The sequence below is a fragment of the Passer domesticus genome, chromosome 6 (genome assembly GCF_036417665.1).
Source record: "Passer domesticus isolate bPasDom1 chromosome 6, bPasDom1.hap1, whole genome shotgun sequence".
NCBI lineage: Eukaryota > Metazoa > Chordata > Aves > Passeriformes > Passeridae > Passer > Passer domesticus.
In genome coordinates, this window is record NC_087479.1 from 12015503 (window position 1) to 12039349 (window position 23847).

The following is a 23847-nucleotide window of genomic DNA, read 5'->3' on the forward strand; positions in this document are numbered from 1 at the left end:
CTTCTCTTGGATTACAATCAAAGACCTCAAATTTGACATAAGAATCAACAATCTTTAAGCCTTTAAAAGATGACACCCATTTAGTTCCTGAAGCACCTTTAAAGGCAGTTCAGCATACCATGACAACAATGGGTTCCCTATGTTAAGAAGGACATTGAAAGATTCAATTACAGACTGTACCTCCTCCCCACAATTGTTTTACTGTTATGAGAATCTCAAGAAAGGAAAACTGTATTTGCTGTGTCGTTTCCATGCTATGATCCTGCTCTTCAGGAGTAAAGACTTCTATTAGTCTTTCTTCTTCAGTTCCCTGCCAGGAGGAACAGCGAAAATGGGAAATCTAATTTCCTTTTTTAAAATATTACATAGGTATTTTTTATTAAATGCACTTATATTTTTGCAATTTAAAACTAGAACCATCTTCCTTCACAGACCTATGCTTTGAGAACCTTTTCATATCCCTAAGGAAAACTAGCCATCATACATCAAAACTAGCCAACATAGCCATCAAGTATGATGGATGCAATGAATCCCATCCACTTTTACAAAGATTTTCATACTAACACTGTACCTCTGAAACTCACAGTAATTTTATTTTCAGAGTAGCCTCAGATGTGGCAGTCTCAATATGTATTTACTAATGTTTTTCTTTAAATAACTTGTTCATGTGGTAGAGATGCTACATAATTAAATGCTTTCCTCAAACACCAGTGACAAATGCAACTGCAGCACAGGAACTTGATTGTTAATTGCACAAGAATACTCTGTTTCCTCAACAGAGCAACTCCCACAATTATTTCAGAGCTCTCCTGTTAGAGCCCTCATACCTGAAATGCATCTCCCTTTATCTCTCACATATTATTCTTAGTACATCACAGACAGAGACAAGGTGTGGCTATGCTACCTCATCTTTTTCAGGTCCCTTCTGCCATCCTCAAGAGAAAACAGATGGCAAACTATGATGAGTAGGATCTACCCACAGAGAAATTCAAAGGAAAACAAAGAACTAATCACTTTACAGTCCCTGCTTCTCTTTGAGCTGTTCTGTGCATGAGGATGTTGATTACCTTACACTTCCACTAGCAGAGTACAGCTCTGGTCTTACCTGAGCTCTGAATGGCAGCTGGGAGCACATTGCTCTTTGTGGTTCATGACAAAGTTAAAACAGAGACATTTCCCACCTCTGTGGCCCTTCATGAATGTAAAAATTGCTCCAGGCTTCTATACAAAAGGTAAGGCATAAGGTACACATCCTCACCCACATGTAAGAGCTTGAGGAGCAAATTAGCTGTACTGTTTCTTTGCTTTTCACAATCCTCAAATGAGCTATTGGCTTTGTTTGATTCAACTAGATGTAACTTTTATCTACAGAAAGAAAAAAAACATTATTTTTCTGTACAGTGTTCCTCATAGCACTTAAAGCACATTACAGAGGTTCATGTCAATGAATAGGAACACAGCAAAATGCAAAAGACCTCAGAATAACATTTAAGGAAGGATCAGTAAGTACATCTAGCACCTTGATAACACACAGCACACACAACCTAAGAAACACTTGGAAAGAGAAAGAGAAAAAAATGTCCTTTACCTTAGAGGTCCTTAAATCCCATGCTTTAACTTCTGGGCTGAATCCTCCACAAATGAAAACATTTGACTCTGTAGGGTGGAACTTCAGTGCACTGATCCTAAATTCTGTTTTGCTGCTAAATATCTGCTTCCCTAAAATCAAGCGACAAGTGGACATTAAAATTTGAACAGAAAATGAAATATGTTATTCATTTCAACTTAGTTTCAAAAATATCAAGGCTGCTAAAAGTGAACATGCTTATAATAACACACTTCAAATATCTGGGGCTAGTCTAATATAATAAAATAAAAGACAGCTCACTAATTTCTATCCATTTGAAATTGCTCCTGCTCATGGGCCTCTGCACCACTGACTGCTTCGTGCTGAAAGGAGACAACAAGTGGCTCCCACACTGAGGAGAGGAGCTCCACCAAGGTCACAGTTCAGACAACACGCAGGAAGAAATCAAATCTAATGGTTGAATGTTTCCCTACTGAGAAGCCAGTCTTTTTCTTTTCAGTGAAACAAAAATAACTGGAACAAAACATTGTCTGTACAGAAATACCACATCCCAATCTATATTACAACTCTTGAGTTGTTTACTTAACTTTCAGCAAAGGTAGGAGTGAAACTTCATCTTGAAAGTAGGAAATAATTTGCAAAGCACCATATGAAGTCAATAGCTGTTCCCATGGATACACTGCTGCCAACATTTAATTGTACACACTAATCTCCACAGATCCTGTGGTTAGGATCAATTGGATTGCCTGCACTTTGGAACACAACAGAACTCAGCTAGGTTAATTTATAGGACTTTTCCACAGTTCCTGCTTCCTTTCATCCTAACAAATTCATTATATTACTGTACATTCACTGAAATAAAACTTTTGGCACAGCAGTATGGAACAAGATAAATATATCTGCTCACTTTCACAATAACAACTGTGATTTATATTTTACATATCCCATATAAGGATCAACATTAAATAAAGTTACTGCTGTAAGCAACAGTGAAGGAGGTACTGCAGAAGTAAAACAAAAAAAAAATCCTTCAAAATACTATGATAAAAGCTTCTTAAAATATTCTTTAATTTGCATTTTATGCAAATGAGAGTTATCTTAAAACAGGCTTTTTTAAACAACTGAAAATACTTTCAGATAAAAACATTACTGACAGATGTAAACACTGCAGTTAGGTGTACAATACTAAAAATCATTCACACAGATTTTTTATGCTTATTTTATTCTCAGGAGCCAATTTATTTGATTTCATCATCAGCTCCATTTTCCTCATCTGCTGAACTCAACTTACACAGTCAATGGGCTAAGACTTGTAAAATTACTTATTTATTCAGCTTAAAGAAGAGAAAGGTTTTACTTCACCACACATGCTCATAAAGGGAAAAGATGAGGAAAAAGATTACAGAGAGCCTAAAGGAGGGGTGAGTGTTGTTCTCTGTGAGTTCTGGTATTTGTAGGGGATTTTTGTCCTTTTTCCAAATGACTCACCACCGATTGCCAGTGTAAGATCTAAAGAGCTTCTCTGTCACCACTAAGTGAAACACTTAATTTTGTCCATGAGTTCCTTCCCCAAAAGGACAAAAAAGTCATCAGGGCAGCAGAGATTTTCTCCACAAGTCATATCTGTGACCATCTCTTGCCATGGGAGCTTTCAGAACCCCAACAGCTACAGGGGGAAAAAAAGACTCCACAGAGAAGGAAGAAAGTATTAAAATCATCAGTTACAGGAGCAACAAGATATTACACCACTACCAGGCATCATTTGGGAAGGCTTTACAAAAGCCACATACACAGGCATCTTACTCACCCCCAGCACTTCAGAAAATACTGAATTACCCCATGTAGGCTCACTACTGAGTTTAATAGCACTTTACTCCCAAAGGAATTTGTTTCTTACTAGTTCCCAGCTTAATAAAAACTCTGGGAGTATCAACAAGTTTTCAATGGGACTGCAGCCAGAAATTGGCAAAAATGCAGCCTACCTGTACTAATCCTGTCTCACAGCTTTATAAAGGACACATCAAGTGATCACTGTTCTCCACAAAGAGTGTTGTCCAAATGGCATTAGATATATCCATAACTGATTCAGTGGAACCCCTCATTTAAGCTTTTGGCAATCACTGGCTTTGCTGTGTGTTTACCTCCACAAGACTTTTCAAAACTGCTTTTTTTCATAAATACTTACGTTCTCTAGCCTAAGACATGAGAAAGTCAGGTAAAACACAGGCAAAAAAGATGTGCATTTAGTTCAAGATGCATTTTATCTACTAACTACAAGATCTGTTACCTTTTCCACAGAAAGATTGATTTAACATAATTTGTTATTAATTAGTCAATTCCATCTCATTCCCAACTGCTTCCAAGTAATTTAATAATTTGCCTGATATTTTCTTCAGAAACTAAAATGCTTTAGTTACCTACTCTGTCTCTTCCCGTTTGAAAGTGAATTTGCCCTTTTCTTGTCTTCTAGAGGCTGCAATTTATCCAAAAGCTCTCAGTGACAGTCACTAACTTAATTAAACCATAATAATCTCAGTGTTATGAATTCCACATTACAATGTAATAACAAATAAAATTAATGCAAACAACCTGAGCCTCTTATTCACCTCTGTACTCTTTAACTTCATTCTTTTTCCTATTTTAAGCTGCCACCTTATGATTTCATGCAGATATTAACCATTTTTTTTACTGAAGTCAGAAACAATCACAATAAACTAATCCTAGAAGCTCAGGCTCTCCAATTAATACTTTGAAAGACAACCCTCCCTCTCTCATTGCCTCCCCAAAATGAAATTCAATCAAACATCTCTTTTTGGAAATTGAGTAAGCAGTGTTCTGAAGAGTTTGGTTTTATTAGATGTACACACGAATTCCATTCTACTGCCATGTCACAGAAAATGAGCAAGACTGGAATGTAGACAGGCTGAACAGCAGCAGTTAACAAACTCAAATAGTGTTAGAGAAAGGAAACACTCTTATTGTCACAACTAAAATTTATTCACAATTCAGAAATTTAGGAAAAATTCTGAGAGATGGAACAGATCAATGCAAAAGATGACATGGGGCATATATAGCTCATGCAATTCAGTAATTTAAGAAACTGAACTCAACTCTTAGCCTTTTTCTGTACAACCTTGGCTTCATGTGTTTTACTACCATGAGCAGAATTTATTCTTTCCAGGCTGTAATGCTGCTATGATGGAGCCAACTCCATAGCTTGGGAAATCCAGGTTCAGTGTTTGCTATAGATCCTCCTCCACCTTTCTGGAAAGCATTTTTTTCAGTTACCCATCTTCTTCTCTACAATTACACACTTTATTAAAATGAAATATTCACCTTTGGGAAGGCCATCTTCTTCTCTACAATTACACACTTTATTAAAATGAAATATTCACCTTTGGGGGGCCTTATTTTATATACTGAAAAAGTTGGCCTTTGAAGCCCCCTTATCCATGACAGGTATAACTCAGCATGCTTGTATATACCTTTATTGTGTATATATTTATTGTATTTTAGTTCCTAAAGGCAGCATAACCAACCCATAGACTAGAAAATTAGGCCTTTTGAAAATGTCTTTGGCTAATTGAGGGAAAATACATACCACATATCATTTTCCTTTATAAGGGGTTGTTATTCCAAAGCAGAAATCAAATGTTTCTCTAATCCTTAATTTTCACAATTTGGATAACAATATCTACTACATCTTTTGCAGTGTATTTTATGTTCTTTAAAGGCTTTAATTAAATTCTCCAAGCATTAAAGGCTTGCCAGTAACATAATAGTAACATGCACAATATGGAAAAAAATCTTCAAAAATATCTTGAATATATGTTTCTGCTTCTTTACGCAGCAGCCTACTGTGAAACTGCTCAGCTATGAAATCAGATATTTTAAAGGCTATTTTACATTCTGAATTTTTCACAGAACATCAGCACAGTTGCTTAGCACAGGATGCTTCTGTAACTGTGCTTAGTGGTCCTCAGGTTCACACACACACACCTGCATAACCCTAAAACATTTACTTCCTTACCCTAATCTGTAATCTGTCTTTCTGTAAAGAAAGGTGAAGACTACAAGGACACAAGAGCAATCTTGCTTAGCAAAATTAATTTCCCTCTGTGTTTAGAAAAAGACATAATACAACATACAGAAAAATATTTCATTACAGTCACAGTCCCTCTCATGCACAATAGTGAGAAAACACATTAGATTGATTAGACATCATTTGTTCTTAACAAATCAATGCTGTCTGTTACTTCTCCATTCTTGGTGTGCTTACAAATGGCTTTATTATTTTCTCAAGAACCAAAGTTATATTGATTACATGGTTTTTTACTAATTTTTGTCCCTAATTTTTGTTCACAGGTTCACAGGAAGTGAAGACGTTTGAAATACTAAATAATTTTCTCTTCTAACGTCCCCACAATAAATACTTTTCAGCAAGACTTTACCACTAAGCATAAAAAGTAAAATGCTGTTACCTCCTAGCTGGAGAGTGCTATGTTCAATTTATTTCATTAAACTGCTGAATCTTGGGGGAAACCTTTGACCTCACATCTAAGGTGCCTGCATACATTCAAAAGCAAAAAATAAACAAGAAAACAAAAACAATATCAATCAACTAGGCTTTTTTTCTGAGGTGCCATATAAAAGCTTTCTGTATATTAAAGCATACTCTCTAAATACTACTGGGAGAGAAAAGGAGGAACAGAGGAATGCCACAGCTTTCCTGGGGTGATGTTTAGGTAAGAGAACTAGAACTCCTATGTGAACAAATATGAGTACATTAAAAATAGTAATGATATATCTATAGAACTATCAAATTAGAACTGAAAAAAATACATAGAAAAGAAAATTTGAACCATTCTCTAGGTAGGTACAAAATGTTCCATTAAGAAACTCTCTCTCATTATAACTCTGAGGAAATTATATTTGAAAGCAAGCTCAGTCCATGAACTAAAATACAACTGCAGCATTTGGCAACTTAGGAAATGTGCCAAAATTTCTTGGAACATTTCCTCTGTCATAATATTAAAGAAATGAAAAGTATCTACAATATGCAAATAGTAAAAAACCCAGCCAATGTTCTGCCTATGCTATTATACCAATTCATTTGTGACTAATGAAAAACCTACTGATTAATAAAACATGCATTCCAAAAATAAAACAGTTATAAATAAATTCTAAAAATACAATTACCCTTCCAAAGTTGGTAGAGCATCTCATTGCACGTGGACATGACAGAAGTTAAATGTCAAATGTATTTGACCTAGAATGTTTTAAAAGCATTTTTTCAGTGCTCTAGGAATATAGCACTATTTAATACTCTGCAAATAATAATGTGTCTGAACTACCAGTAATAGAAAATGACTGTGTGTTATTAGAGAAAAACAAAACCAGGGAGTCTCAGACTGCTGCATTATTATCACATTTGTGAAAACATTCAAAAGGCTTTATTTTTATAAAGAAATAATGTATTTAAAATAGGACAATAAAAAAATATTAGCCGGTAACAGGCAGTAAATCCGAAGGTTTTGGATCTACCAATATTCATGAATCTCCATAGTGCAGTACTGAACTTGCCTGATGCAAACTGCAAAAAATCACAGATCCACTCATGTGAATGACTCATGCATAACCTTGAGTTCTTTAAAAATTAATGCATATTTTGGGTCCAACCCATACTGAATGTGTACAACAGCTTTTAAGAAACCCATATTTGTGGAGAGTCTTAGCTTCACATCCTGGTGTTAAGGCACTGGATGGCCTTTCAAGATGATAAATAATGATCTACAAATTGAATTAAAAAATACTTGCCCAACAACATCTATCATCTCTTATCCAAACCACAGTAAGAGAACTCCTTGAACCTCATTAACTTGAATTCTTCTCTTGTCCTGCTCTTCATCGCAGTATCATGTAGGTTGGATCTCCAGACATCATGTAGTCTACTAGAACCCCTACTCAAATTATGTCTAGCTTCAGCAGATTACTTAAGGGTCTCTCCACTGAAATTCTGAGGATCTGCAAGTACAGACTCCACAGCTTCTCTGAACAGCCTGGTTTAGTATTTGATGACCTTGGAGCTGAGCCAACAAGTTTCTGTGGTCCTACATTGCTCCTTTGCCTCTTATCCTTTCACTGCACATCTCTGAGAAGAGCCTGGTACCATTTTCTCTACATACCAGTTAAATACTTGCTGATCTGGCCTGGAATGACATTGTCCTTCTTTGCTGAGAGCACTGCTAATTCATATTCAGCACCAGGATCTCCAGGTATTTTTCTGCACAGTTTCTTTCTAACCAGTTCAGCATCAGCCTGGTCTGTTGCACAGAATTACTCCATTCCAGAAGCATGTCATGTGTTGAACTTCCTGAGATTCCTATCAGTTCATTTTTTATGCTTGCAGCATCTTAGATCTTTTTATATATAAGAACTTTAATTTCATACACGTGACAAGGGCAAGAGGTTTGATGGTGTAAAACTGCAGGATAAGATTTCATGGATGGGTCTTTTAGTCTTATATCAGGATTTCTCTGCCAAGAACAAAAATTCTGTTTCATCATTAATGAGATTTCAGTGTTTGCTTCTATTCTGATGTTGTTCAGATCATAAAGGTTGAAAAAAAACCCACTCCAGAAGATGCAGTATATTAGGACATGGGATACCCAAACTAAAGTCCAAGCTTAGTAAGAAAATTTCCTGAAGAATTTATTCTAGTGCTGTTTGTTAAAAAATTGCTGACACATTCCTTCGAGAAATATCATAACTAGCCTTCATCAGACCTGGAACAATTATCCAGACTACAGTTTTGATTTAACAGGGCAGAAACTATGTTCTGAACAGAAAACCAAGAGAAAATGACAAAAAATCCCTCACAACTCAGCAGCTCAATACGATGTATGTACTAAGCTGTATTTACAACCTTTTTTAAACTTTTTAAGTAATTCCTTATAGACCATTAGGTTTCACTTAGTGAAAGACATGTAGCAATTTTTATAACACAGATGTAATATATAAAACATATACTGAAAACAAAGACAAGAAAGATTAGATTTTAGGAAACAACTGGGAAAATGTTGAACCAGAACAAAATATACAAGAGCACTGAGCCTGAAAGAGAGCATTATTATTTATGAAATCCCACTGGCATGCATTTACTACATTTAAACATACTGGTAGTTAGTTCACACTAGCAATGGAAAGTAATTAGGACTGAAGTCCAAAAAAGTATATGAAAGTCCAATGTGAAGGAACAGTTCTAACATCTATCTGAAGTTAATCAAAGAAGAAATCATCTCAGCACTGATGAAGAGTGAGGAGGAATGAATGATTCAGTGAACTAATGTAAATCAAAATCTTATAGATGCCTTAGTGTTTTTCAAATGGAAATGAGGCTTTTTATATCAAATTGATTTGGATTCCAGAGGCAAACTGCTTGCCCTGTCTCTTTGAACAGATCTGACTGAAATGTAGGAAAAGAAGAGTAACTTTGCAACAGGGAAGGAGCTCAGAAACTGGCTTGCACACATAGGAAATCAGACTAAAATTCTGATCGTTCCTATTAAGCTTTTCCAAATGAGGTGTGAAAGTCAGGTCCAATCACAACTGCAGTTCAGAGGAACTACAAGCAATTCTGTGTTCTTCAAATAAGACAGTAATGAATTCCTGCTATTTCCAATATATAAGCATTCATTTCACACATACAATTTATTGAAGTAGCTAGAAACACTCTATAACACACGAGTCAGTAAGGAAAGAACCATTTACAAACTTATCTGCTTTGACACTTAGCAAATATATTTTGCTATCGTTGTCATTTCCTAGAGAAGTATAAATGAATCACTATAATCAACTTAATCCAGACTTCTATCCCATTACTGGTTAGTTAAGATGAAGAGATGTTGGAAATTAAAGCATATTATTTAAATTATATATCTTTGGAATTTTCCCTATGATTTTATTAGATTTTTCCCAGAGTAAGGAAAAATTACTCAGATACACAAAATCTATTCAGGTGCTATAAATTCCATTATGAAGATAGCCATTCCATTTAGAATTTTTAAGCATTACATGCAAAAGTAAATCCACTTGGATTAGTAAAATTCAGTTATATGTGAGACTAGAAAGGTTGCTGTAGAAGTCTGACAAATTAATTACTTGATATATTAACCTCATGTACTATTACACCAAGTATATAAAACCCCTTTCCATTAAAAAGCTGAATATTCTCAAAACATCCGTATTCTGTAATTCCTACACGGTAACAGCTCCCTTCCAGCCATCATTGAATTCAAATACTTCTGGTACAACTATTGTTGAAAAAAATAAACTATTGGAACATGAAAAAGGACCTTTTTCTCATGTGAACAATATTTAAAAATTTTATTGGCTGCTTTCCCAGTTCCTTTGAATAGGACTTCTACTTTCCAGATATTCACATACAATGTAGTTCTTGCTTTTATGCAAGAGAAAATCCTCCTAGACAAAAACTGCTTGTAATTTTTGTAAGGATTTCTATTGCAGTCTTACAAAAAATATTGCACCTTTGCAGGAGTTAAACATAAACTAAGTGGGAAATGTAAAATTGCATCTCTTCCCTTGACAATGCCCCATTTTGGATCTAATTCATACACACACACAGAGATGTCCTATTATGCACAGCCCCAGTGAATGCTGCTGATGTTGGTAACATACATTAAGGAGAGAAGGAATATAGCTGACAGAAGCACTTTAGTTTGTAAAGGACACATGAGGAGACACAGCATCCAGGAAATTAGTTGTTAAGCTTACAACAATCAAATCCCAAATCAAATTCAAAAATGCATCAAAGGAACGCGAGATCAGTCTCAAGGTTTCCTACCAGAATTTAAGTTTCTATACTCCTAATTAAGGTCCTATTCAGAAAAAAGAAAAAAATCACCTAATTAACTTCAAGCACAAACTTCAGCCCAACAGAGAATGAGATACAAGCCTATGTTTAAACTAAATATATGTATAAATGTTACTGAAGTCAGTCTTAAGAGGCTGTTGAAACACTTTAATGAATTATGGTGACAGAGCATAAAAACACACATTTCATTCCATTCATCTGTGTAGTATCTGATAACATAAATTACATGTGATTGTCAACTGTAAGATATTTCAGTTTTCTCAAACTTCTCCAGCTACTCTTAATTGCCAAAATACATTTTTTAAGTAAGGTCACATTTCAAGAATTCTAATTTCCATCTATGGTTTTCTCTATATTTTAGAAGAAAGAGCAAGGCTAGCAAGATCCCAAGTTATCTGCACACAATAAAGAAATGGCTGTAATGCATTCCTCATGGCCTTTACCTGTTTCTACATCAGTTAAATGCAGCATGGAATCAAAGCCCCCACTGAGGATCCTTCTTCCACAGGATGACCACCGGGCAGCTCGAACGGCACAGGAGTGACAGGAGTAGGTTTTTAAACAGCAGCCTGTATCTACAGCATCCCATACCTTGAAAAGAAGGATAAGGACACCTTTACAAAGAATCACAGTATTTTTTTCAACAATAATTTGCTACAGCAAATCATTGTAGTTAAGAAAGCTTTGCATTCTGAAGTTGTATCAAGTTGGTAACTGGTTACAACTTGTTACTTGTTTCCAAGTAATATATTTTAGAAAATACAACTACTTTGACTTCAGTTACCAAGTACAGTCGACAAAAAAATTAAAAGCATATGCTTTTCATGGTTCTATTTTTGTCATAGTTTTAAGATAAAATTAGAAGTTTAGCAACAACTGACCCATATAAAAATCCAATATGACTAGATCTGTGACAGAAGGCTAAACATCAAAACTATCTTCTTATAAATGTTTTTCTTCAGTAAAAATTGAATTTTAAAATATCCTATGGTTATACAATATAATATCTATGGAGCTTAAAATGTGAAAAGGGAGAAAAAAGCAAGAGTTTGGGTAACGTATTTTTATCTTCAATTATATTTTCTTCTTACTGGACAAAAAGGACTTGCTGACTGTATCATTACATAATGCATACTCAGAAGACAACATTCCATTAAAGAAAATTATTTTATCAAAAGATTTTCTATCAAAAAGCACAGTTCTGCAATGCAAAGCAACCAATTATCATTAATTATTTGACTAGCCAGTAAAGACTGAAACCGTGAGGGCCATTCCCTTAGTATTCTACCCTAATCACGGGTTTAAAAAAAAAATCAGGGAAATTTTAATATTACACTGCTTTTGAAAGTAAGTTTCTCTCTTTTAATGAGTTTAAGATTGTTTCAAGTTTTACAGTATCAAAAAAGGGTTAATTATGTATTGGAGGGCTTTTGGTATGAGGAAGCTAATGAATGAATCAAGATGAAAGGAAAAATAGGTGGTACGTGCTTCCAATATTTTCTGTCATGTTTGAAGATTATGTACAAAAACTCAATTTTCACAAGAAAGGTAAAGTGAGTCCAACAGCACTTTTGAGTTTATGCTTCATTAAAAAAAAGTGACATAATTGGAAATAGCACATCCTTAAAGTTGCACATTTCCTTCCATTATATGAGTTGGAACAAGTGATCCACTCTTGTGGATGAGACCACTGACAATGCCCAAGGGACAATTTACCTGGTAACACATTTCTCTCCACTGTTTTACTTTCCATCAGCTCTTTTTTGCCCAGGTAATGGTGCTGTTGCAATGCTTTCTGGAATTAGAATTGCATGGGCAAAGCAGTTTTGACAGAAAATTCACTTAGTTTACTGCCCATTAATGTAAACTTTTAATTACAGAACCAGGTTTTGAGGAACAAAGATCAAGGGTTAAACAAGTACTTAGGGGAGCATCTTCCCCTGTCGGATTCCACTTCAGTCCAGTGCTTCTCCCCCTGCTCCTACCCAGCTTCCTCAGTTTTCACTGGGCACCATGGTGAAATGCTCAGCCAGGCAGTGAATGCTCAGCTGTGTCTGCCTCACGTTACAAACACCAGGCTGGGATTCCAGGTGACAGAGATGTTAACCAAGTTATATGCACAAATGGGGAATCTTTTCTATTTCATTACATAGGAAAATGCTTCAGATCCTATCAGAGGATCACTGCAAAGCCAGCATCATGTCTGCATTTCCTTAGGGAGCCCCTTAAGCACTTCCCTGTCCCTGTGTATCTCCACTGTTCAACCTGTGGTAAGTGAAAAAAATGCAGCTCATGGGAGAGTTCCTCTGTCCAAAGATGGAGAGGAATGTCTGCTCAGCCTGCTCCACACAGGCTGCCATCCTCACTGAAAAAAGGAGAAGTTGCAAAAGGATAAATTCTCTGCATTTGAGTTTGCATCTCTCTGCCCAATGTCAGCTCAGCAGATTCTCAAGGGTGATGGGCATTTCAGGGTTCCAATTTCTCCTGAGAGAGTCAAGTGTGTCAAGAATGACTTGTGTGGAAATAAAGGCCTTCCTAGTCTTTTTTCCATCACATCTTCCAAATTCTAGGAACTAGGGCCATTAAAGCTACCTATCTCAAGTGACTGATGTGAATATTGCCTTCTTTGGCAAAAAAGGAGTATGAGTTAAAACCTCTTTACCAGCAGAGGATCTCAAATATATTCTTCTGGCATCTTCACATGAACTCAAAAAAAGGATTTGTTTTCAAAACAAGTCTAAGGCTGAAGATAAAGGCCACAACACCATAATCTAAGAAGTCATGGTTTCAAGAATTTCAAAGTATTTTTTTTAATAAATTGTCTTAGAACTATTTTAAAAATTTCATTTAAAATACCAAAAGCTGCTAAACTTTAACCTGGTAATAAATACCTTTACAATTAACATTTGTAGAATAAACTCCAATATTTACATGGAATAAAGATTACATTTAGTACAGAATAAATTACTTGGGCATGGGAAAAAGTTCACTGAAAAATACAGAGACTGAGATATATATAAATCTTCATTCACAGGCATTGAAACACATGTATCAAGAATTCAAAGACTAGAAATTATTATACATCTGCCAAAGCAATACACTTTTATATGAAATTATTTTTACCAAGAGATCAACTGCTTTAAGTGTTGTAGTTTGACTTCAAAACTCAGCTCTCACAGAAACTCAGCATTATTTTTAGATTAAATACCGAATTCTCATTAAACCGGACATTGCTCTTTTATCTTGTAATGACCATTGTGATTTTAATTGCTGAGCTAAAAAGTTAAAAGCACACATTTCATTCTGCTACTCTGAAAATACTTATTTTTTACCACACATTGAAGCTATGTTACACATTCTAAACAGTAACCAGTCCATCCTTTCCCTTTAAAAGAATCACCAAAAAAATGAAATATGCAACTGTTATTAGAAAAATAACACATATTATTATAGTGCCTCCTCTGAATCTTCCATTATTAACTAATTAATTATACAGTATTTGAAGGAAATAAACAGCCAATACTCTTTTCTGGCATAAAGGTATAATGAAAGCTTTAATTTTATTTTTTCCAATTTTATTTAAATTTACTTTGATTTATCAGACTGGCTCATCTTTCATTACTATTTCTTACTCTTCTGGGCTTCACTATTTATACTACTGCATTTCCATTTCTTTTCCATAAATTGTTTTCATTTCATTTCCTCTCCCATTATATAAATTATGGTGATTACATAGTTATCTGCTAGGATTAATATATGGGGCCAAAATGGCAGGTACAAACAGCAAAGTGACAAAATTATACTAGTGATTTCTTTACAAAAGCAATTTTCCTTTTATTTTCTCTGAGGCACATTGTAATTCAATTGCTCTTTCACATTTTCCATAGTATTTGGAAATAAAGGCTGTTTCAGAAGTTGTTTGCTTTCCTGTATAGCCTAGAAATGCTATGAAAATACTGTAACATGTATTTGAGGTAACATAACCAGACCTCCTTGCCCTTGAGATTGGAAGTTCACAAAGCACATAAGCAACTACACAATGTAAGAGATGAGATTTATTATAGATATGTTTCCAGATCCTATTTTCTGCTTTCAGGAAAACAGCCTTGGAAAATAAAGCAGTTTGGGTATAAAAACTCTTGGTAAGTCACAGCAGGAAGCAGGAGAGGGTAAGCACTTGATACTCAAGCAAACAGCACTCACAGAATAATGCTCTGGGATCTGCTGCACTATCAACCAGCTCATGAGGCACAAAAAGGCTTTTATCTTACTGATCATACAAACTAGGGATTCATTCCCAGAAAAAAAAAAATGACACAGTAACACAAGGAAAGTAACCAAAATAATACAAGAACTCATCAAGCACACCAAGAGTGATAAATTAGGAATTGAGCACATCTCTTTCATTGCCATGCTATGATTATCTTTGATGCACTTGCCTCCAATTTAGATTGCAGAAAAGAAAATCCAGCAGCCTGACTTTTAGAAAGAGAAAGGTGCATCTATTCATGCAGGCAGTCAGTAATTGCACAGTGAACCTGAGAACAATGATTCAATTGTGATAAATTAGAGGTTGGAAGTAAGTGAGGAATTAAGCTGTGTGCATTTTGAATTTGCATGCATAGAGGAACTACAGCAGAGCCAGTCAAGAATACTAAACAATAAATCAATATCTGGAGCATGTGTACCAGAATTAAAAAGTTTTTTAATGGATGGATCCATGTTCATTTCAATATAACATCCATATTAAAAGAATTCTTCCCCCCTCAATTTAGCCAAGTGGTGCCAAGTTGTGTTACCAACTTCCTCTGTCAATGGCTCCTAATGAACCACAGTGAGAAATCATTTCATACTTGCCAATTACTATAAATATAAACGTGGCATTTAAGAAACAGCCCTGTTCAAGGATGATGTGGGATAGTACTGAGTTACAGGATGCATGCTTTGACTAGAATAGACTCTGTTCCATTCCACTCTGTTCCATTCCTCAGGCTGCTCCATAGACTTCTGAATCTGAAAAGACATGAGCCTCTCCTGTCCCTTTTTTTGGAACAGCACTGCTCCCTGATGTGTCTCAAGGAGACAAAACTGAATCAGCTTTTTACTTTGTTTTTTAACTGCAGAACTGAATTCAGGTCTGAAAGATATGCCATATCTGCTAACATGCAATTTCTAACAAATACGGTGGAGAAGGAAGCCCCAAACTATCTACATAAAGTGTCTTTTCTAGTTTTCAAAGCAGGCTCTGATCTGTACTTTAAAAGGTTCTTTGAAAATCAATGGGCCAGAGGGCAGAAATAGCCTCATGGAAAAATTATAAAAAGGTATCTCCTGCTGTTACCACTTCAGACTCCCCAGCTGGATGAGGTGCAGCTTTGGGCAGGACTGCAAGAGCTAAAAGTGCCCCTTGTTTATCTCTAACACACAGCAGCAAGGATAAGGGGCTACACAAGGAGGTACATTCTTTTATTCATAGAACTGAAACAAGAGAGTGCCGGGAAGGGAAGCAATAAATAGCCAAGCATTAGAATTGCTAGGTGTGCCTAAGCCTCTCGAGCTATTCTGTGACTTACAAAAAAGTCTGAGCTTGCACGTAATAGATATAAATTCCTAATGTAACGACAGGAATATTTAGAATATTTTATGCTTGTTTCAATTCATGTCCTCTTAAGATGTTGAACTAAATAATAATGTAGTACAAAGACAAATTTGTTGAAAGAACTACAAAAGAAATCACTTGAACTCTTTTGTCTAAACCTGTAGTTAAACCGTGTGAAAACTAAATTAAGCTCAAAAAAACCCTGTGAGCTAAGGTCACTTTGTGTATAACCTTCAAGTGCTAACAAACTTATTTTCAAACAGTTATGAAGGATGTAAATAGATGTTCAGATTGGTAGATAGATATGGACCATGAGTGATGACATTTCAAACACACCAGCTTAATTTTTAAACCAACTATCCCAAAAAAGAGGACTGCAGGATTTTTCTGCAAGATTCTGTATAGCTGGATAAAGCTAACACATTTTCATATGTGTTGAACACTTGTTTCAGGAATGTTTAAAGTGTTCTAGGGAACATATTTTAAATGACATCCCTCTTCCTAATGTAGACATGGTGTAAGAAATATACATCAATGCTGTCATTTGAACATTTACAGATTTCCACTAGTTTTCTTCTTGCAGCACTTGTAACTCAAAATGCAATTATCTTCCTAATCTGAAGGGAAGAACCAACTTTATTATTGATTTAATATCTGAATAAGAGAAAAAGAATTTGTATTTTGATAGCTTATTACCAGGCAACCCTTACTACTGTAGAAACAAGGAGAATGGAAAGTAGAAAAATATAATAAATTCAATGAGCTGAGACAGCCAGCAAAATATCTAAATTTGTTATTTTCCCCTTAAAAACTTTAATATTAAAAAGTCACAAGTGCATTAATCAAATCAATGAGGTGTAAAATCTTCTCTTTTACAAAAAAAGAAAGAAAAAATGAAAACAAAAACAAATCGCAGAAACAAAATCAAACTAAACCCAAAAATAACGCATTATATTAGACCTCTGATAGTTCGAATTTTGTAGGGAGCTTTATTCAGGCAGAAGCATTTGAGGTTATAATACTTGTGGCACACTAGTTGGAACTGCTACTGGAAACCACTCAGTGCTATGAAAACTGATTTGCACACATGTCAAAAAAGCTTTAATCCTGGAAAATCCAGCAAAGGTTAAGTACAAGCACTACACGAGCTTCACGCCAACCATGCCTGTGAAACACATTTCCAATTATTTGGTGTTTTATTTTAATCTTTCCTCCCACAGAGACTCAGCAGCCCTTTCCCCAAGGAAGGTTTCATAATTGTTAGTTGTGAAGCTTTGTTTGGGTGGTTTTCCCATTAATAGGAAAATAAAAACCCAATCAAAAGTGCACTTCAAGCTCCCAGCATCCTGTGAAAGTGATTTTAAGAAAACACTAATGGAAGAAGCTGAAACATTGACATTTTCAGTTGGCAAAGGAGGGATAAGACAAAGAAAATAAAATTCTGTAAGAAAGAAACAAAAACTCCATACCACTGTGGCAAAAGCTGCCCATCTGATTACACACAACAAAGAAATATTTTTGGTAAAGCTGTAACAAGGGCTATTACATTTCATTTAGATAGACCTAACCATTCCCTACTTCAAAAGTTAACCTGTATCATGAGGACATCTAATCAACCAAGGAAAAATGAAGACATAAATAATTTTAAAGTGTACAAACTATCTGGGGTTTTGCCAGTATAAATAATTAATGTTGCCTCCACAGGAACCTTTCAAGTCAAAACTGGCAAACAGAACTCTTCAGAAAGAAGTAAATTATATTTTTTAAATGGTAACAGCAAGATACTGAACAATACTGTCATAAATATTTCATAGACATTTCTATTAAAGAATTTGCAAATTATATATTCCCATTGTACCAAAAGTGTCCTCAGGACACAGTAATCTGATCTGTGAAAACTCTTTTTTAAACCATTTGATTCAGAAAAGGGAAAAGTAAAGAAAACATGGACTCTGGTGAATTCCTACTTCTTGGATGTCTTTTGTTATGGATGCTGAGAACTGGTCAGAGAAGAAAGTCAGATAAACTTTCCCAGGCATTGCCCTGGGAAGTTTTGGGAAAGTTCAGAGAAAGAATTAAAACAATCTCTAATCTTTGCAGCTGGTGTTTTGAAGGTGTTGTTTACTTGGAAGAGGTGTACAAGAGGGTGTTGTTCCCAATTAGCCAATGGTGTGAGAGATATTGATTAAAGATCAACCAGGCCCAGCTTTATCCTAACTGTCTATACTTGGCTTTGCCTTCTGAAGACGTAGGAGTCTATGTGTGACTTCACTCACCCATCCTTAGTACAATAACAACAATTTGCGTTGGAATTACAGACAGAAAGATTAAATGGATAGCTGAGACCTTTTTTCCATTTAGCGGTTTCAATATTCTTTCCCTGTTAATTGTCTGCAGTTTCTGGACAAACAAGCTCAATCCTCCAGCGTTTCACCACCCTGTCAGAGGGAGGCCAGCACACGCAGGGGTTGCACAGCTCCTACACACAGCTGGTGTCAGGATGCAATGCTGCCGAACACTCACCAGGAACACACGCATGGATGCAGTAACACAGACCAGCAAAATACTAATAACACATTCAAACCCTTGATTAAAGTAAATAAGTGCTAGAATATTATATAATTATTCAGAAGTAAGCCCTGCTGCTCTTATAAACTGAAGCGAGATATTAGAATCTGTTTATAAAGAATGTTTAATATCTCCAAATTAATATCTCCAAGATAACTGAAATATTGTCGAAGTATGAACAAGTTCAGGGTGAAATCTTGAAACAAAAACTATGTTTCAGGGGGTTTTGGGTGGGTTTTTTCTTTTTTTGTTTGTTGGTTGGTGTTGGTTTATTTTTTAAATGTGTTTCATACCACAATCATGGACCATTTCATTGTTTTGTAGCATTTCCAGTGAACATCTAGTTAAGATATGGCACCAAGCTTTGAGTTTTAGGGGCACAAGGCTTACTGCAGTGCAGTGTGTTTGGCAGAGAAGTTTGTTTTTTCTAAACAGAGATGACGGTTACAAGTTTCAAATATGCATTTATTTTTAGTATCACAATGTAATACAAGGCAGGTTTGTATTACAACAAGAACACATTTCAAAGCAACAAAACCACTTTAAACAAATTAAAAGCAGCAGGAGCTATATATCTTACTTGTTTAATGAACAGTACCAGCAACACAAGTTCACCCCCACTGAAATAAAAAAAATATTGAAACAAGCTCAGTAAGATGATCTTGCCCCTAAAAATACTTCCAGGAAAGTGGGCAACTGAAGAGAAGTACTAACACAACTCAGAGTTCCTTAGACATCATCTGAATTTCTCTACAGGAATTACTGCCACTCCAGCAGGGGAATGTAAACCAAAAACCGAGGATATACGCTGAAGAACCTAAGAACTATCAAACTTTGTCAACTATAATCAAGTTGGCAAAGGCACAGAGGGATGCGAAAAAACAACCTAGTTTCTGGTAATAAGTATTAGAGCTTTAATTAAAATGTCAGTTAGAACCTATAGCATAAAACTGTTCAAACACAGCCATCACACAGTTGCTAGCATTTTTTATTAGTTACATTTCTTGACAGTATTAAGTTGCATGTAAACTGACATGCCTATTTTCATTACTTTTATGTAATTTTTTTTCTACATTGGCAAGTGAAATCTTCACAATTCTAGCTTCCCTCCTTGGAACCAAAATATCATTAGTAAGAAAATTCTCCTGAAACCATTTTATTTTCCTTTAAAAACTTCAGGGAAATAAATTACACCGTTAGGCTTTCAAAACACATTGATTCCTTCTACAAAGCACAGATTTGTTTGTTGGAATATTTTAGACCACATGTATCATTTTAGAAGACACTTGAAAACTGCAGACATTCACAGAATAAAGTCTTCACTAAATGAGATCAAGATCTCTAAACACACTGATCATTCTTTTGACTTTTACTCTGGCAGACAGCTAATTATCCCAGTTCTCCTTTGTTCTTGAAAAGGAAAGATTCCAAAGGAATGGAGATGCAATAGATGTTAAGAGCCGCATTCTTTCCCCCGTTCTAAGATTTGGAGAAACACTTTGCTTTTCATTGATGTGAGACCACTCTCAGTAGAACCGTGTTGCCTAAGAGTCCTTTAAAGGTCAGCAAGACATGCGGGACAGCAGAGCTGCAGCAAACACCCTTGGAGAGAGGTGTCAGTTCAGCATCCTCTGTACTGGCACCTCCCTTCACTCCTGGCTTCAGCACAAACCCTGCAGCACCAAGACCTGGAGTGGAGATGAGTGAATCAGTCACATTACACCCAACACTTGCTCATCCCTCTAAAAGGCCTGGAAGATGCAACCTCTGAAAACTACACTAATTTAGGCACACGGAGAACTGCAAATATTTGAAGATATATTAAGTTGCACAACCCATGTTATCTTACATTTGACTTTAGCTACATATTTTAATGTCCAAAAGAATCAATAATGCAGGTCTGCCCACAACAGCTTGTGGTAGCATTTTACTGAGGCTGTATCACACAATTAGAAATAAGCTGGAGTCATCTTTACCTTCAGAGAAAGAACCATCAGTGCCCCCTCTAGCAGCTGTACAATTTTAACATCTTGATTTGTTTCCACAGAAATAGCCTTATCCTGCAGTTCAGAAACAGGGTGGAGAGAAAAGATGGCTGCAAGGCCACTGTTTGATTAAGTTCTTGCAGTAAAGGTCTTGAATAAGAGCAGATATTTTCCTTACCCAGAGCAGAATACATTTTGATAAACACAACAAGTAGTTTGATTATTTACGTGACACTGAGGATAATGCTAAATTTTAGCTGCATAGCAGAGATAACTCTGTATTAAAATTGGGTTAACCAGAAAAACAAGAAAGCACCAAAAAATAGGTAATTTATTTGGATTTTTTTAAATTATATTGAATATTTTTTAATTGCTTTGAAGAACACACCTAGCCTGAAGGCTGCAGGGATAAACTTTGGCTGAGGTCTTCTCAAGATTTTTCATCATAAGATGTTATTTATCAGGATGGATGTACAATCTCCACTTGTTTTAGTTATACCAGGGTCACCAAGAGTGAGAATTTTTCCAATTTTTATTGAGGAAAAAATTCTGCTATACAATTGTTTGTTTATACCATTACTGAGTTATTATGATGCTTATGTGTCTTGAAGCACTGGGGAAGTAATGGGAAAAACATACAAGAAGTTTATGGTCCAAGTGACAAAGGTCTCTCAGTGCAAGGCTTGGTCTCCTGCTTCCCCTGGAACAATCTGTTCCTTGTGCTGTGAATGTTCTGCCTTCTGACACACACATCCAATTGCTGCATGGAAATGGGAAGTGCTTCTTCCTACAAAAATTAAAGAGCCTCCAGATAACTCCTAACACAAGGCTGCCTCCCATACTCCTCAATGACAATTCCTCACAGGGAGATCCCAAAAAGGTCCAAATCTCTGCAGCAGGAATTCCTGCTCAGGTGGATCTCCACTGGATGTGTGAAGGTAGATTTTATCTAGTATGAAGTCTATGAAAAATATTGTTAAGCCTTGGAAGCTGAGGAGCATCAAAGGATGAGTAAAATGGTGAGATTCAAGTGATTTATTATATTAAGGATATTGGCATTTCCTGGTCACTCACAAGAAGTGTAGGAGGCAGATGCCTCAAACACATCAGGATTTCTCAAAGTTACACATTTGTCTCCCAGGATATTCAGTGCCTCCTCTAAGATCTGTTGACTCAACCAAAACAGTTTGCCCACAGATGGGGATGGCCATCTCGTGTGCAGCAGCACACACACATTAACCCTCAGCAAATTCCTGACTTTTCAATGTAGCAGAAAAAATCCTGCTCTGACACAGTTATCTAGAAAAGTTGTAAAACAACTTGCCCATTGTATTTTTTTTTTTTAAGCACACAGCACAGCTCAGTTTTGTTCACTCAGCACAGCCATCACCACAACTCAGCCTTGGCCCCGATGTGGGGCCAAGCACAGTGCAGGGCTGTGACCATGTCATGCCTACTGTACCAACAGGAGCTTCACCTTCCCTTCCAGCTTCCCCACACGTTCTGTTGCTCATAACAAATACATTTCACTTCCACATTTATCTCCAGCATGTTGGAGCCATTACACCCATTTCCACCCTTCATATCCATGTGTCTCTACACTAAAGATGGGGATGGCTTGGGTTTGTTTCCCCCACCAGCATTACTCCAGCTGTCTCAGGTACACTGAAATTGGACTAATTCACACTAATTTTAGCACAGATAAACAACATTGGCTGTGTTATGCTATTTTCAAGTATATTCCTTTTTCAAATGAAGTGAATACAGCAGCTCCTCTTTGCTAAGCAATTTACACAGTATCAACACGCATCATTAGAATACACAGATTTTTTTTTTTTTCTTTTAGGGAACTGTATCTACATATTAACAGCTTTACATAAAACAAACTGACTAGCTTTTCTTATTTCTCCTTTGCATATCCATGCCAACCACTAGACGAAAAGGGGCCTGCTATTCATGTGACAAATAACAGAAGATTGCAAATATGTTTAATATTCTTTGTAATACAGCTCAGTTCCTATAACATCATTTAGATTGCCCTACGGAGTTTCTGTACTTTGTACTTTATAACATTTAATCTCTCTCCTGCGAAATCTTGAAGAACAACCTATTCCATAAGTCAACCCAACAGAAAGTTATTGACAATGATTTCATGAAGAGCTTTGTCCCAAAGGGCATTGGTAGGTAATTTGCAAATCTAATGTACATCTAGTCAGCAGAGGGTTTTCAATGCTCACTTACACTCCTACCATGTAGTACAGTAATACAGCCCCCCTGAAGTTGAACAAGAGATCTTTGATTATGTTTTCCATCAGTACAAAGTACAACAGTTTACATCAAATTTTAAGATTCAAAAAATAACCTAAAAGAACAACTACTTACGTTTTTCACATTCTGCACAAGACTTTGGTAAATAGGTTTTTCTTTATTAACAGGTATGGGGCTGTTTATTTTAACAACAAATTCTAAAACATTAACACAGACACAATATTAATTTTAAAAATACAGGAATTTTTTTTCTTAAAGCCAATAAGCATATAAAAATTTTGTACCTCGTTTACCTAGATATCATAAGCTGAAGAAAAACTACAGCAATTTAGGACACAAGAGGCTGTACCTCAAAGAGAGATTATAACTGTAGTCCAAATGTTTCAAAGCTAGTTTCCATATGTAAGCGACCTTTTAAATTTAACTAGGAGTACAGCTCAAATACGAAGTTCTGCTACACAAGTGTGGGTGGAAGCATCCATAAATTGTCAGAACTTTACATGCTAAAGAGTATCTATTATGTTCTCCAGCAATAGTTTAGAAATTAGGTAACAAGCTTGCATATTTGTTGTGATTTTGTCATATTATGGAGCTTGTATCGCTAACTCTCATTTTACAGCTGGCATGAGAGCATGCCTTTGCAACTGGAAATGAAAATAATAGCTCCTGCTAAAACCCTAGGAGCAGATTAAAAGCTAACTTTCTCCTGCATGGATGTTGACTTGAAACTACGAATTAATGACAGAATTATCAAGGAGCAGATATGAACATACTGACACCTGCAAACATTGCCTGGCATTTACACAGGACCCAATTAAGTTATTTTTAACTAGAGAAGTAAACATAATCTTTAGATTCTTGTAAAATACGCGCCACTTCCCTGCCCTGTTTTGCTCTAAAGCCTGATGAACACACTTCATTTAGCAAGCAATAATGCATAACTGTG

The 23847-nt window shown here is 35.9% G+C and overlaps 1 protein-coding gene across 3 annotated transcripts in view; it reads right to left on the minus strand.

The window, feature by feature from the left end:
• Window positions 1-23847, minus strand: part of WDR25 (WD repeat domain 25) — a 58933-nt gene that overhangs the window by 15012 nt on the left and 20074 nt on the right. For all 3 annotated transcript variants that reach the window (XM_064423366.1, XM_064423364.1, XM_064423367.1), the window contains exons 3-4: window positions 10925-11072; window positions 1589-1719 (exon numbers count right to left, since the gene is read on the minus strand). In XM_064423366.1, coding sequence (XP_064279436.1) covers window positions 1589-1719; window positions 10925-11072 — 279 coding nt within the window. The remainder of the gene's footprint in view (window positions 1-1588; window positions 1720-10924; window positions 11073-23847) is intronic.